The sequence below is a fragment of the Sphaeramia orbicularis genome, chromosome 16, assembly GCF_902148855.1.
Source record: "Sphaeramia orbicularis chromosome 16, fSphaOr1.1, whole genome shotgun sequence".
NCBI classification, from domain to species: domain Eukaryota; kingdom Metazoa; phylum Chordata; class Actinopteri; order Kurtiformes; family Apogonidae; genus Sphaeramia; species Sphaeramia orbicularis.
This window is the reverse complement of record NC_043972.1, coordinates 41,234,305-41,249,739: the sequence shown is the minus strand read 5'-3', so window position 1 is coordinate 41,249,739 and position 15,435 is coordinate 41,234,305. Positions and strand designations below refer to the sequence as shown.

At 38.6% G+C, this 15,435-nt stretch overlaps 1 protein-coding gene across 5 annotated transcripts in view; it reads left to right on the top strand.

The window, feature by feature from the left end:
- map7d1a (MAP7 domain containing 1a) overlaps positions 1-14,616 on the top strand; it is a 63,110-nt gene extending 48,494 nt beyond the window's left edge. For all 5 annotated transcript variants that reach the window (XM_030158361.1, XM_030158363.1, XM_030158360.1 and 2 more), the window contains 6 exons: positions 630-734; positions 4,821-4,871; positions 4,962-5,022; positions 5,988-6,069; positions 6,446-6,681; positions 13,662-14,616. In XM_030158361.1, coding sequence (XP_030014221.1) covers positions 630-734; positions 4,821-4,871; positions 4,962-5,022; positions 5,988-6,069; positions 6,446-6,681; positions 13,662-13,672 — 546 coding nt within the window. In that variant the 3' untranslated portion in view covers positions 13,673-14,616. The remainder of the gene's footprint in view (positions 1-629; positions 735-4,820; positions 4,872-4,961; positions 5,023-5,987; positions 6,070-6,445; positions 6,682-13,661) is intronic.
- Positions 14,617-15,435: the final 819 nt, after the last annotated feature.

Below are 15,435 nucleotides of genomic sequence, written 5' to 3'. Positions count from 1 at the left end.
CCCAGTCTAGGCTCTTTCTGCGTCACTGAGTTATTGCCAATCGGAAAGGTAAATATTAATCTAACGTGATAATCGAGTCATTATAGTGAATGAATGAGCTCTTTTTATTTCTGAGGTCCTCTGATCACCTGCAATGACCCTCCTGTGTTTATGGGTGATGTTGACGTAAAACAGAGGAGGATTAGCCTTGATCAGCAGAAACAGAATCCTAGTGTATTTGGAAATGTGTCCATTTATTGAAGTGTTTATTTATCCTTCAGAGCTGCAATATCATCATCTCTGGCCCTTATTTGTGCTTGTGGTCTGCATTCAGCATTTACACTCTGCCACCCCCTTGTGGTCACTCCCAGAAGTGTCATTTGTGGTCAAACAAGAACAAACAAAATTATGCAAAGGCTAAAGTATTGTATTTTTGCTTTATGTTGTCCTCATGAATGTCGAAAATAGATCCCTTTGGCTCAGAGGTACAAGAAAATGGCCCTTTGGTGGTTGTAAACAATAATTGCAACCACAAAGAGCAAACCACACCCTTGTTACGTAAAAGGCATGTTATTTTGGCAGAGCGTTTTTCCCCCCTTTCTGCCGGCATTAAAACTGTGGTTGGATTCTTGCCTGTGTGTGTGTTTCAGAAAGAGGAAGCTGAGGCTAAGGCCCGAGAGGAGGCAGAGAAGCAGCGTTTGGAGAGGGAGAAACACTTCCAGAAGGAGGAGCAGGAGAGGCTGGAGAGGAAAAAGGTACCAAGACTCATCTGTCCTCCCATCACTTTATCGATGGAGAGGTCATTTCAAGTGCACGTTTTGTAAATAATACCTTTTACACAAGTCCAGGTAAAGTATCCCTGTAGAAACGTCTTTTTAATCCCCTCTGACATAATTTATTCCAAAGCAGTATGTAGTTAAGTCTCAGCTGCCTCGGATGCTGAAATACACAACTCATTCAGTAACAGAGATTGAATTCTGCTGTCAGTTTACAGCATACCCCTCCCGCCCCAGAGGAGACATTATATTCCGGGCCCCTTTATCCTGTGGGTTGCTCTTTGACAAGACTAAAGCAGCCTTGAATATTGAATCCCTGAAACCACGTTGAATGATGTATTTGGCTTATCCTGGATTGGCTGTCTGCGTGCCATGATTTAATAGAGCTTAGAGTGTGTGAGCGTGAAACTATATATAAACACTCATAATAGAGACCTCCCTCTACTGCTTGTGCACTTTTTTTTTTTTTTTTGACCATGGCCATGTCTTCTTCTCAATGTACCACCCACAGTACACCCACTAAGCCTTTCTTTCCCTCTTTTCATCGTCTCTCCATGTGTGAAAGGCTCTTATCTAAGGCGTGCCAGGCCTGGCTCAGCCGGCCTCGGAGCCTAGCTCTGTGTTGGAATTAGCCCACAAGAACAGCATGTCCTCAGCCCAAAGACACTCTACGACACACTGGAGCTGACTTCTGCTGAAATGCACCACACAGTTACTGTTATCACTTCTGCAAGGTGACACAAACGGTCAGCAAGGATAGGTTCTTAAGTGTCCAGAAGGTAGTGATGGAATGGAACGAAGTACTTGAACTCTACTTCATTTCCAATTATTGCAACATCTCAGAGGGAAATATTTAACTTTTTTCTGCACTATATTAGCTTTGGTTTCTTGTACTTCTCCAGATTACATTTTGCCATACCTGTCCTGTCAGGTGACAGATGTCTAAACCTGTTGTTTGTGGAAAAAATTTCCTTTGTGGGTTGGATAGAAAATTGTCCTTCTTACACTAAATTTACGCTGGAAGCAGAAACAATATGGAAGGAAATGGACTGACACATGAATATTGATTGAATACATCTAGTTTTACATGATTAATGTATTTTATATTTTGAGTATTTACATTTTATACTTCTACTGCACTACATCTCAGAGGCATACGTTGTACTGCATTTGTCTGACAGCTTTAGTTACTTTGCAGATTTTTTTTTTTTTTAACTTCTGTTTATTCGAGTTTTTTGACAACTTTACAAACAGTAAACCAACATAAAAAACATTTGATAAAATTAAAATTACAATGATGCCACAAGACTAGTTTATGTAATATATGCTTGTGCAACATCGCTATACTTTGCAGATTTTAATTTTTAATATCAAATCAAATTTGATTTATATAGCACCAAATCATAACAAAAGTTATCTCATGACACTTTACATCTAGAACTGGTTGAAAACAGATTCTTAAGCCAATTCATAGACACCAACAGAATCCTCCAGGGGTAAACACTTGGTGACAGTGGTGAGAAAAAACTTCCTTTTAACAGGCAGAAACTTGGAGCAGAACCCAACTCTGGAGGATAGACATCTGCCTTGAAAAGTTGGGGTGAAAGAGAGAGAGGGGTAGAAGAAGAGAGCGAGAGAGGGATTGGGGGAAATGTGTGTGTGGGGGGGGGGGGCATGAAGGCACAACAAACTGAACTATAACTGATAAAAACTTGAACTGTTGTTAGTAATATAAGTACAAATACCAATAGCTGTTAACTGTTAATACTACTACTCCTAGTACTAACAGTGGATATACTAATACTGCAGCTGTTAGTACCAATAATAGAAACCTCTACCATCCCAGTAACTATGTAATAAACACTATCACAACTATATGGGTAAATGAATAATCATAATGGATTCAGGGGAGAAACAGAGCGGAGCATATTTGGACCTGCCCTCTCGTCTAATGAAAACCACATATCACAAAATATGAAAATGCTCCTGTTTTTTAAACTAAGTAAACTCCTTAGATTGGATTTGGAAAATAAATCCTCACAAAGATGAAAACAGACCTGTCTTTCTGACCTCTAGAATTTGACTTTTTAGAGATTTGTGGTTCTCACAGGATGGAGACAGCTCAACTTTATACTGATCTTAATGAATACGATGCACTGATGTAGAGTAAACTACATCTAACAGTTCAAAGTAGTTCAGAAAAGCTCAACTTAAACATGTGCTACAGTAAAATGTAACATTTGCATTAATGCAGCAGTAAAATGAATCCAAAAAGACCATAGAATATTAACACTGACAAAGGTTCTTTAAGCATATTTTGCCGATGCTACTTAAAGTAGTGGATCTGAACACCACAGCCTGAAGGCCTTGCGAACACAGCAACTTTTTTGATTTAAGAAAAAAAGTCCTTCCGTTTAAGTTTTGCAGCCAGACTAGATGCCAAAGCCATGAGTGTGAGATGTCCATGAATTATCTTGGCTCTTAAGAATGCTTTTATGAGTGGCAGCTGCAGTCTCAGCTCAGCTCTGTGTCCTCAGATAGAGGTCACATTTTGTATCAAACCTCTGTGTTCTGTGCATACATATTAACCACGCAGAGGTGTGTCAGTTTATCCTCCCTGTCCTACTGTTCACTGTTGGACCATCCTACACTGTTGTTCCAGCTGAATACACAAGTGCTGCTTCGACATTATTAACACCTGGAGACGCTAGAGCCTCTATGCTTTCTCTTCAAACATAATGACCTCACATGCAAGAGACAGGAAACCATTTTACAATGAACAGCAAGATGGGAAACTTCCTTTTTTTTTTTTTAGCAAAACAGGCAATCAACGTGTGTGAGCTCCGTCTCACCAGAACTGGATACTACAAAATTCTGTCATAAAAACTTGGATGCCTTCACAAGTGTGTAAGATGTAAGAGGATTTAATTGCAGAAATTGAATATAATGGTCATAATTACATTTTATTAGTGTTTAATCACCTTAAAATAAGAGTGTGTTTGTTTCCTTAAATTGAGCTGACCATATAAATGAAGCAGATCACCTCTAAAGAGTCCATTGTGTTTCTATAAAAACTCAGAAGTGACTTCCTCTTCTCTTTTTTGTTTCATAGCACATGGCAACCAGTGTTAAAGTGCGTTACCATCATCTAGTGCCGCGGTTCTCAACTGGTCTGGCTTCAGGACCCATTATCACCCCTCAATGACAAGCTGCGACCCAAACTGATAAAAGTTAAACTTTTGGTCTGTTTTGAACTTGAGATAATACAGAATATCACAGTATGAAAACACAGAAGACAAGTTTAATGATAAACCAAACTGACCAGCAGGTGGTGATGCTAAATATGGAAATATTCCCTTTAACACTAAATTAGTTACATTTTAACCAAAACCAAAATGTGCACTCAGTTAAAAATTAGATGTGCATTCAGTCACTTGTTCAGTAATTATACACACTAAGGTTTTTGTCCAATGTAGGTAAAACCATATCTGATGTAGTCGTTGTCATACCTGAGTTTCGCCATGATTTGAATAGAAACTTCCGGGTCTTCTTTTATGCTGTGAAATGTCTGGCGTTAATTAGCATTACAGTGCATTACCACCACCTACTGTTGGGGAGTGTGAATGGATGGCGCTCAGCTCCATAAAAAGTAAAGCACAGTATTTGTTTCTTAACATAATTTTTTGCCCAGTCAGAGGCCCCCAACCCACTGAAAATGGGTTCGCAACCCACTTTTGGCTCATGACCCACCAGCTGAGAAAAAAACTGATCGACTGTTTGAGTGTAGATCACATATCGCCACTAAAAAGCCCAGAACAGACAAATACATAAGCTCCACAGAGGACCTTACTTTTGTTTTTTTTTTGTGTCCTCCATAATTGAGGCTGTCCACGTGTGTGTGGTGTGTGTGTCTGTGTGTGTGTGTGTGTGTGTGGGGGGGGGAATTCAGTGGAATGTGATCTGCATCATCACCACTAAATATCACACTCTGAACCCTTAAAGGTCAAACTATGAAATACAAACAGTCTTCAGTTCTGTAACACATTTTTGTTCTTCTTCTTCCAGCGTCTGGAGGAGATCATGAAGAGGACGCGTAAGACTGATGCGGGCGACAAGGTACAGACACTATGAAGCTTTCACTTAAACATAAAGCTCACATTTAAAATTCAAATAGAAATGATGCAAATTGTGCTATATCTTTTTTAGAAAGAAACAAAGCCATGTCCTCCTGCCCAAGTCAACGACAAAGAGGCAGAGAGCAGCAAAGGTAAACAGAACACCCATCTGGGTTACTTTAACACAACATCCTCAAGTGATTGAGGAAAATCATTATCCATTACAGGCCTTTAATCTGCAGGAAATGTTTCCGGTAATTGGGTCAACTGATCTTTTACACATTAATGTGTTCTCTGGGAAGTGATTTTAAAAAAAACACACAAGTCCTGTGTCCAGCGGAACCCACTTAAAAGTGGATTTCTAACAGTTATAGCTTCAATTACAGACTCTACCAGAGCTGCATCATAAAATGATGCATGACCTCTCCCATGTGTTAGAATAAACACAGGTATTTGTTGTGTACTTTTGTTCCACTATGAGTCAAATTCCCGGAGCATAAAAGGGTTATTGGATTATATCTCTCATATCCTGTACAGCTGCAGTTTGAGCTCTTCTTCTTTTGTACAATAAGACCCATGTGTGCTTACTTATTGTCCAAGCCGTGGGACTGAGGGACTGGGAGAGGAAGAGGAGCCTCATGACAACAGCCTTCGGCAGTTATCAAACATTTATTTTTTTTACCCAAGGAATTACATTAAACCTTGTGATATTTCACAGCCTTCAACCTTGTCTTCATTCCCTTTGTAATTATAGGCTACTCATGTATCTTCTTCTAATTGGATCTAAAACCAGGCATATAACTTTCAGGTCTCAGTTTCCACATGAGATGTAGGCGATCGATGTGGTCGGACAGATTTGCTGTTGTGGCAAAGATCCTCAATTCAGGAAGACATTAGCCAGTCAGTGATGTGGTGAAAAGCAAAGCAAGTCTGCTTCAGTTCTGCTTATGGGTGTGGAGATCAGCCTCGACCACAGCCACGTCCTCACAAGAGCTGAGTCAGGGGAGATCTAAACGAAACAGGAAGGATGCTCTGGGAAAATCCAGCTTTCTTTCCTGCCTGTTAACCTGATACAACATAAGGGACGGTCATTAACATTTAACTTTGCATCTTCCAGCATCTGCTGACTATCAGTTGAGGCCAGAGGTCAACATGTCCAATCACAAGGCGGAGAACGGACAGACCAATGTGACAGAAAGGTAAAATTACAGCTTCTCGCACTGGAATTGAACATTCCAGTGTGATTATCTTGAAACAAGACCACCGGGAACAGTAAAAAAAAAAAAAAAAGTCTGCCAGAAAAGCAAATGCGGGAGCCGACTCCCAATCAAGATTTGCAGGAGGTTTGCATTGTTGTAAACCTCAGTGGAAAACACAAGTTACCACAGTAAACAGACGCAATACCAGGAGAAGGTTTTCTGTGTTGAAATGTTTATTCTTTGTATTTGAACACACACGTCCTGGCAGAGATTTTAAAAGACTCCCGTTACTGGAGATCGAAAGACTGACTCATTTGTTTCATGAGTCACCATCATAAGCGTAACCACTTTCTGCCCTTTATCTCCCCTTTTCCAGCCCCTCAGTCCAAGTAGTAAACGGGGTCCAGCCTATGAGACATGAAAATGGTCTGTCAACTAAAGCAGACACTGCCAACTTTGAAGATATCATCCATCTGACCAACCACGGAAACACTACCAACGGAGGGCTCGACAAGTCTGAGAACGGCGTGGCCACGAAGCCAATCCTGAGCTTTGAAAGCGAGGAGTCGTTCCTGAAAAAGGCAGGCCCGATAAAGCCGCAGCATGTTGCAGGTACGGCAAACTGATATTAAATCACAGTCCAAAATCCAAAGGAAAACAAGACCAAAAGCCACTAGAAACCCAAATCCACAGCAGCCTTCTAACTGTGTAATTTATGTTATTCTTATGTGTAAGAAAGGAAGCATCTAAAAAGTATGAAACAATAGTTTCAGTCCAAATTTGGAATATTCTCATCTCCCTCAATATATAATGTGGCAGGATATGGTGGTCAACGTGTTTATAGTAATTTTCTCTCTAGAAAAATCTTTATTATTTTTTCCACTAAACTTTACAATTCGTCATTTATGTGTTGAAGTGGTGCCTTTTGCTTTTCTGTCTGTTGTGTGTCTGTCTTATATACACTATATGTGTTGTCGATGGATTCAAGGCATCATTTTCTGGAAGTACATGAGTCTCCTGCTGTCATTGAAACTAAATTAAGACCAGTAACTACTACTTTTCAGCCAGGAGGGATATGTCATCCTCTGATGGCTCTTGTCATTTTAAAGTTTATTAACTTTGTGATATTTGTGTGAGTTAGTTGAGCTCATGCTTGGACATTTATTACCAAGATGACCTGATCAGTTCCACAGTTGTCACATTCCAATTTGTGTGGACAGTATTTCAGTTTCCACTTGCGGTAATCACATGTGTTCATCTGAGTCTTACTTGCATGAGGTCAGTGTTACTGTGTCATCACACAGCAGACATTGTGTTTAGTCATTTCCAGTTTGACTTCTGATCAGAGGATGTTTCCAACTCTAATTTTACTGTATGAACAGTGATGGTTTTCAGTTGCCTTTCATCAAAGTTACACAGTGCCCCTGTCATGCTTGTGTCCACTTTTGTGAACAGTTAAATCAACGCCATTTTTGGTAAGTTCTCTAAACCACTTGGGGTATTGTTGGTTGAGCCATAGCTATTTGTACCGCCTTAAATCCAAGATGGCCGACATATATACACAAAGTGTTTCAGACTGACCTTTAAAAATGTAGAGTGATGTAGTAGTATGTACTGCAAACTGTGATTAATATGTCTATGTTCTGTAAACTTCAATGTAAAGATGTGTATCATCTGCATACATGAACATCCAACTGTAGGCTTAGATCTGTTGTATTTGTTCAAAGATGGCCTAATAAACTCAAACAGACATTAAGCAAACATTAATATCAATGACCACACAGTCATCACACGTGACAGATTATATAAAATCTATCAAATTTTTAAGACACAAACATAAATGGGAATGACTCTATTGAAATTTTACCTCTAATGAAAATTACATAGCGAAATTAACCCATAAAGACCCAGAGCTACTTTTGTGTCAGTTCCCAAATTATTTTCTCTCTCTATTGAATATTTACTTGAGTGACTTATCATCATTTATTATCATATTAACTTCTGTATTTTGTATTTTCCACTGCAAATCATGTATTTTCCTACATTTAATTTCCTATATTTAATTTAGATGTTGATGACATCTCAGAGTAAATTTAAAGGTTATTATATCAAAACAGTGAAAACTGAAGAAAAAGTGACATTTTCAGCAAAGATATCATTAACTAAATGCAAAACAAGGGTCTCCATCTCACTGTCTTTTATCAAACTCCATGGGTTTTACTGATGAATCAATGTTGTAGAAGATGACGGTGTTTCCACAGTTACTATGGAGCCTCTGAACGTCCAAATGTATCATATCTGATGATCATGAAAAGATTACAAACTCTATTTCACAGCAATTATTTACATGTATTGATAGGATTAATGGATCAACAGATATTAAACAGTGTAGATCAGTAAATACTATTGGTCACCAGTGGATGTTTGGGTCTTTATGGGTTAAAAGCAGGTTTTCTGAACTATTTAATAAAAATCAGACCTCATAAAACACACATACTACAAACACGTATCATAATATTCGCTGCTACCAGTTTCATTTTGAGTGAAAGGACCTGCCGAAGACTGGAAACTTAGGTATTCTTTGAATTATTTTTCCTCCATCGCTAATAAACCCTGGTTCCAAACAGAGCCACGGTCCACTTGTACAGAACCTGTGTGCTTATTTGAGCTGAGTCGGTTTTACACTTGGCCAAAGTTCATATTGCCCAATAAAGCCCGATCTACAAGGTACCATAGTTAGTCCTGTTGTCCTTGGCACGGAGCGACGGCAGACCTGAACTCGTAGACGGACTACCATCGTCACCCGGGTCCGGTGTGAGCACCCCCCTGAGGAGAGGAAGGTGTGCCACCCAGACTCCGCTTACACTCACAAAAAAGGGATGCGGAAGAAATAGTGTAGGCACGGCCGATATCTTTTTACCGATGACAGCTTTTATTCAGCGGCCCCGCAGACCCCAGGCTCTCAGCCAGCGTGGAATTCCTCGAATGGCAGAGGCGATGAGGAGACCCTATCCACAAGTCCCCGGTGCCAGGGGTCAGAAACACAACTCCAAAGCAATTATGCAGCATATCATCCCTCACTCATCCCCAGCAGGTGCCCACCCCCCCTCCCCTTCCACCATTGGCGTCAGCAGCACCCTCCTCACCCCCTTCCTGCTCGATCTTAACCTTCACCTGTCGCCCTGAAGACAAGCCAACAGCCATGAATCAAACACAGAGCAAACACAGGATGCTTACTTTTGCTAAAGACCTCGCGCGCACCGACATACATAACCAAAAATGTCACGTTCCACACCTTACTACCGCCACCTGCTGTCGACTCCATCACATAGAACGTAAACAGTCTCTTATCTCATTTTCACTCGGGTAAATGCAGACACTTGAGACGGCGTGGGCCTGGTATTTATATGGACAGCTATGATTGGGAATATTTATAAGCGAGGCTGATTGAATGTTACAATGTAATTCCATGTGGGGTCGACTTATTTTAGAGTCATACCTCCGGGGCTTATCTGAATGGTGGAACTTGTTTGCAGCCTCACATGTGGCGTTGTCAATCAAATAATTCAGCGTCACTTCAATTATGAATTTATTCGACCCACATGAATAAGATTTGTAGGTTCACGCATCCTTATGCCTAAAGTCAGGGGTGTCAAACTCATTTTAGTTTAGCCCACTATAATCTCAAGTGGGTCTGACTAGTAAAATAATAACAGTGAATAAAGTAAAATTATATTATAAGAATGTTGACATCACAGGTGTCTCCAAAACCAAAAGGTCCTATCCAGCCCGTGGGATGAATTTGTAAAATGCAAAAATCACATTGGACATATTAACAATCAAGGGTGTTAAAATTATTTTTGGTCAGTTCAATCTAAAGTGGGTCAGAGCAGTAAAATACTATCATGATAACCTATATATAAAGAGAACCACAAATTTTCCTCTTTGTTTTAGTTTAAAATAAGCAAAATTACACAAAAATGTTTACGTTTACAGGGTAGCTTTTTACAAAAAAATGTGAATAACCTGAACAAATATGAACAACCTGAGAAGTATGTGGAATTTTAACAATATTCTGCCTGTTACTAATGTTTTGTGTATTTGTAGATCCACTGTGATCTGTAAGTTGTAATGCACGTGTATAAATGATAAACTAAGGCGTAATATTGTTAACATTGCACTTATTTTCTTAAGAATTTTCAGATTGTTCATATTTGTTCACTTTATATTCAAGTACGGTTCGTAGGTGTAAACATTTTCATTACAGAATTGCACTATTTTTTACTCAAAAACGTAGAGAAAACTTTGGAGTTGGCATTCTTTATAAGTTCTTATCATATTATTTATATTATTTTACCGGTCCGGCCCACTTTATATCATATTAGGCTGTATGTGGCCCCTGAACTAAAATGAGTTTGACACTCCTGGTTCACATCTACAAAGTACCATTTAAAAAAATAGGAATAACATGAACAACCTGAAATTACTTGAGAAAAATAAATGCAGTTTTAACTTCCACTTAATCTTTCCACATGTGCATTATTATTTACAGATCACAGTGGATCAGTTTACTTCATTTTCCATTTGTTTGATGCCTACTGAGCCTGTTTTTCTTTGGATGCTTCGTTGCAGACTAGCTGATATCCTTTTGGTTTAGATTAAGTGTCTCATTAATACTGAGGCTGGATGATAAAGGAAAAAAGTGCCATTTTAATTTATTGTTGCTCATCTGACTTGAATGTCTCTACAGCGCCTTTCATTGCATCAGTCTCCTTTGGATGACATTCAGATGTGGCTTTGCACTCATTATACAAACCTTTCAAACGAATTAGTTGTGTTACCTCGTGTTGTGACAACAATTACCACTCGGGTCATTTCTGTGGCTGAAAAAATTCCACACAACTGACACTCATTATTATTATGATCATTTTTTGTATATAAAACACCAAAAGTTATAGAACAGCACGTTGTAGTTCATTCTACTTCACTAACATGGGATTTCACTATTGCATATGTGCACATTTCAATGATGAATACATTGTGTAGCCCTAAGCTCAGCAAACATCTTTTTTTTTTTTTTTTTTAACTTTATTTATAGAACTTTTCATTATTTATAGAACTTTTCATTTAACAAATTTAACATTTATAATTTCAAGTAATGTGTTCACGATACAGAGATTGACACCGGACATGATAAACAAACAGAACCCAAGGAGAAAAAAAAAGGCAATACAAACAAGACACACATAAAAAGACAGTGCATTCTGGTACTGTTACAGGAAGAAAGAAAATAAATAAATAAACAAAACAAGTCAATAACAGTATAAACAATTAAAATGTATTTAAAGTTCCAGGCCAGGTGACATATTCACGGAGTGTAAAAGAGGCTCCCATATTTTGTAAAATTTGTTGATAGAGTTATTTAGGGTGTTTTTTCTGACTTTATGTTAACCATGATGTCTCTGATCCATTGATCGTATGTTGGAGGTGATGAGTCCTTCCATTTGAAGAGAATGGTACCCCTAGCTAATAAGGATGCAAAGGCCACAACTTTTTGTAGGTTAGCTGGAGGGGTTTAGTTATCTGCATGAAATGAGGCCAAAAATAGCAGTAAGGGGAGATGGCTGAATACAGCACCCATATGCCCTGGAAATGAAATTAAAAAAAGAGTTCCAGAAAGGGATAAGCTTGGAGCAGGTCCATAACATGTGGTATATTGGTACTGGAGCACACATCATTTTAACATCAACTCTCAGCATTAAGAAACTGCAAATTTAAGTTAAATCAGGAAAATTTAACTCCAAAGTTTACAAATTCAGAACTATACAAATACACTAAATGTAAAATGTAAATGTAGTAAAACTTTATTAATAGACACTGATAAAGGAAAATGAACAAAAAAGCTGGTGGGCTGTAGTTTCCAAGATACAGTCTTGGGTCATAATGTGAAATAGTGAGAACTGATGAGAGAATGGGCACATACTAAAAGTCATGAGTATTTCAGAAGTAGTGTTTTCTCTTCCCTTTATTGAAAAGTTATCATGTTAACTTGTCACATATGAAGGCTTTATTTTTATTTTCCTTTTTTTTTTTTTTTTTTTTTTAAATATATTCAGTTTTAGCCATGTTAATTGTTCTAATGTACATTATATATCATATGTTATTACCACTTGAAATTCCAAACCCTAACTCCTTGTGAGTCAATTATAGACATAAGTGCTTCCCTCTTCAGTTGTGACTTCAAACTAAATCACACAGAAAGTGGTAGCACTCACGGAAGCTGAAAAAAAAAAAAAAAAAAGAACATGACTATATCGACAACTGAAAGGCATATTTGGCACACTTCGTGACAAGTTAACATGATAGCTCTTCAATAAAGGGAAGAGAAAACACTCACTCTGAAATGCTGATGAATGATTGTGACTTAGAGAATGGGTTTTACTCCAAAGGAGCGGTTGCCTCAGAGCTACCAGCAGGGTTTGTACAGGTGCTTGAAATCCTTGAAAATGCTTGAATTTCAATGTTGTGTTTTCACGGTTGGAAAAGTGCTTGCAATTCTAATTCTGTGATGTGATTTATTTATTTATTTTGATATTAAATCTTTCAGGCGAGATGTCAAGCCAAAACTACTTACAGAGAGGTGATACATTTAGAAAAATAAAACTTTATGTCAAAAAAGAAAATTGCCATGTGTTCTCAGGTGGACTCCAGGTATATTTTTATCTTAACCTTTGGCTCAGTGTGAGTGTGCCTGAAGAACACCAAGTGGCTTCCCTTTTTGTGAATAAAACTTTGTGTTCTGCCTTAACTTCTAAACTTTTTCCTATTATGAAACATAATTTTAGATGTTTATAGCATAATACAATGTACATCATTGTGGAAAAAAAAATCATGAGTACCTGTATTCCTGTAGATATGTATTTTACTCCAGCGATAAGGTGCTGCCCTGGAAAAATGAGAAAATGATCCCTAAAAGTGCTTGAATTTGACCTTGAAAAATGTGTTCGAGCCCTGTACCAGATCTACTCCAAAACACCATCTGCTCATTACGATACATTCACTTTACAGCTTCTTTAAAGTGGAAGATTTATAAATCTATTGAAATTGATAAATGTCCATAAACCAATATACAGTATATGTGTAGTATTGCTGTGTCATACATTGAAAACATCAGCAAACCTGGACTTTTGTCTTTTTTCCCCCCAATTTATCTCATTAAAGTGTAAGATTTAGCACGTTTAAGCTCTGAGGCAGGTCATTTGTAAAAAATGCCAGACCAGTGGGATTTACAGTAGAGCTTCAGGGTTTTCACGGATGCCTGGATCCACAAACAGAGGCTTGAACATACTTTCCTTGTAGATTAAATCCATGATGTGACCTTCAGAACGTTGTGATCTGTCAGTGAGTGGTTTCAGTTTGACCCTGAACATTAACGGCGCTCGTTGTCAGAGGTTTACGGACCGTGTCGCAGCTCAGTTCAACGAGGTCGACCCTGGTTTGGACTACGAAACAGACTGTTTTCTTCTGTCTGTTAACATGCCTTTATTAATCACCAGCTCCTGCTGATCTTTGACCCTTTGCCTCCTTCACAGAGGTCCTGTGACATACTCCGGTGTCGAAGTGCTCGTCGCCGTAGGCCGCTCACTGACCTTTCCCCGCCAACGCTCCTGTGGGAAGCCCTCTGTGACCTGTGCCAATCAACACCCTTACTGTATTCTAGGCCCCCGAAACGCAAACGGACTCGTGTGTGAAGAGAAAGGGGACCGGAGGAGGCGATGAAAGCGTCAGGACACGAGATGGGACGAAGAGGCGCGGCTGCATGCGGTGCAGGTGCATCAGCGTTAACATTGTCTCTGTGGCACCGACTCCATGCACCCTGCTACGATAACAGCATCATCCTGTGTAAACTACTACAGTCCAGCTGAGGAAGTCTCACTATAAGCTGAAAAACAAGTCTGTTTTCTTTGTTCTTACATTTAGTTATTTAACTTTAAGACAAATACGATCGACTGGGAACATTTTGTGAATAATGTAAATGAAATCTGTGTGATGAAAAGGAGGGAAGTGTCTGTGGAATCATGTTTTCTGTTCCTCTACTCTGAGTAGATGCTCTGATTGAAGCCAGGTTTCATACATCCTGGTATGTATAAAGCTTCCTGTAACCATTTTGTAAAGGTAAAAGGACAAATCTGGAAAGAGATTGGAAATGTAACTAAACTGCAATGGCTTCTTACTGTATCTCTGCATATTGTCAGCTCAAACCTCCTCAGTTATTATTGATTGGATGCAGAAGTGGATCTCCTACCCACTGTGGAACATTGACTATAAACATCCAGAAGTCATGAAAACAGAGCCTCATAAACGATGGTTCTACTCCACTATTTAACAGTTAAGATCCCATGCTAAGCATGACTCTCATTTGCATTGAGATTCCATGGACTAGTGTCTGAAAAGCTGGTGCGTGTATATGCTATAAATATATTTTGATGTGCGTTGCAACGGTCAGTGGGAGTATCATAAGTCTTATTAAAGACAAACTGTCCAGTCTTTTGTCTCTTTATCCTTTTTTAATTAAAAAGATCCAGGGGTTATTTGTGAGAAAGCACATGTTCTGAATTCAGTGTTGAACCCCGATGACTTCATTAATCTGAAACAGACACACATTGATCATTTGTTATTAAAACAGTTCAGGAATACTTTGCACTGAGTTGGGAAATACTGAGTTTATAAGATATGTTTTGTGTTATACTGTTCATTGTGATATTTAAAAAAAAACTACATGGATCATTACCAGATGACTTATAATGATCTGTTTGACAAGACTTAATTATTCTGGAGTAATTAAAGTGATTTTCTGAAAAAGTGGGAAAGTCAAAGATGTTGCGAGTATGAATCAACCTTTATTCAACTTAAATGCTACACAACTGGCTGCCACAGTTTAGTCAATTACAGTAAATGGGAAACACTGACAACAAATTCTATGTATCCAAGAACCCTTAAACCAGAGTGTGTTGGCTTCTACCAGACTTCTGTAGATAAGTTCTCACATGAGTCAAACCTCTAGTGTGAAGCAGCAGAAATGTTGTAGCACATGTTTGAGTTAATTTGCCTAATGTCTACCACACACCAGAAGACCATGACGAGTCCTCTGGACAGACAGATATACTTTATTGATACCAAAGTGGGAAACTGCAGTGCAGCCGCAGCATGACAATCAGTAAAAATAGAATTCAAGAATAAAACACAAGAGCAATAAATCAAAACTATAAAAACAGAACTGTTAAAAACTGGTGACCCTTCGAAGATCTACAGACATTAGATTTTAAAAAAACTGAGAATCTGTGAGTGAATTTAAGCCACAGAGGA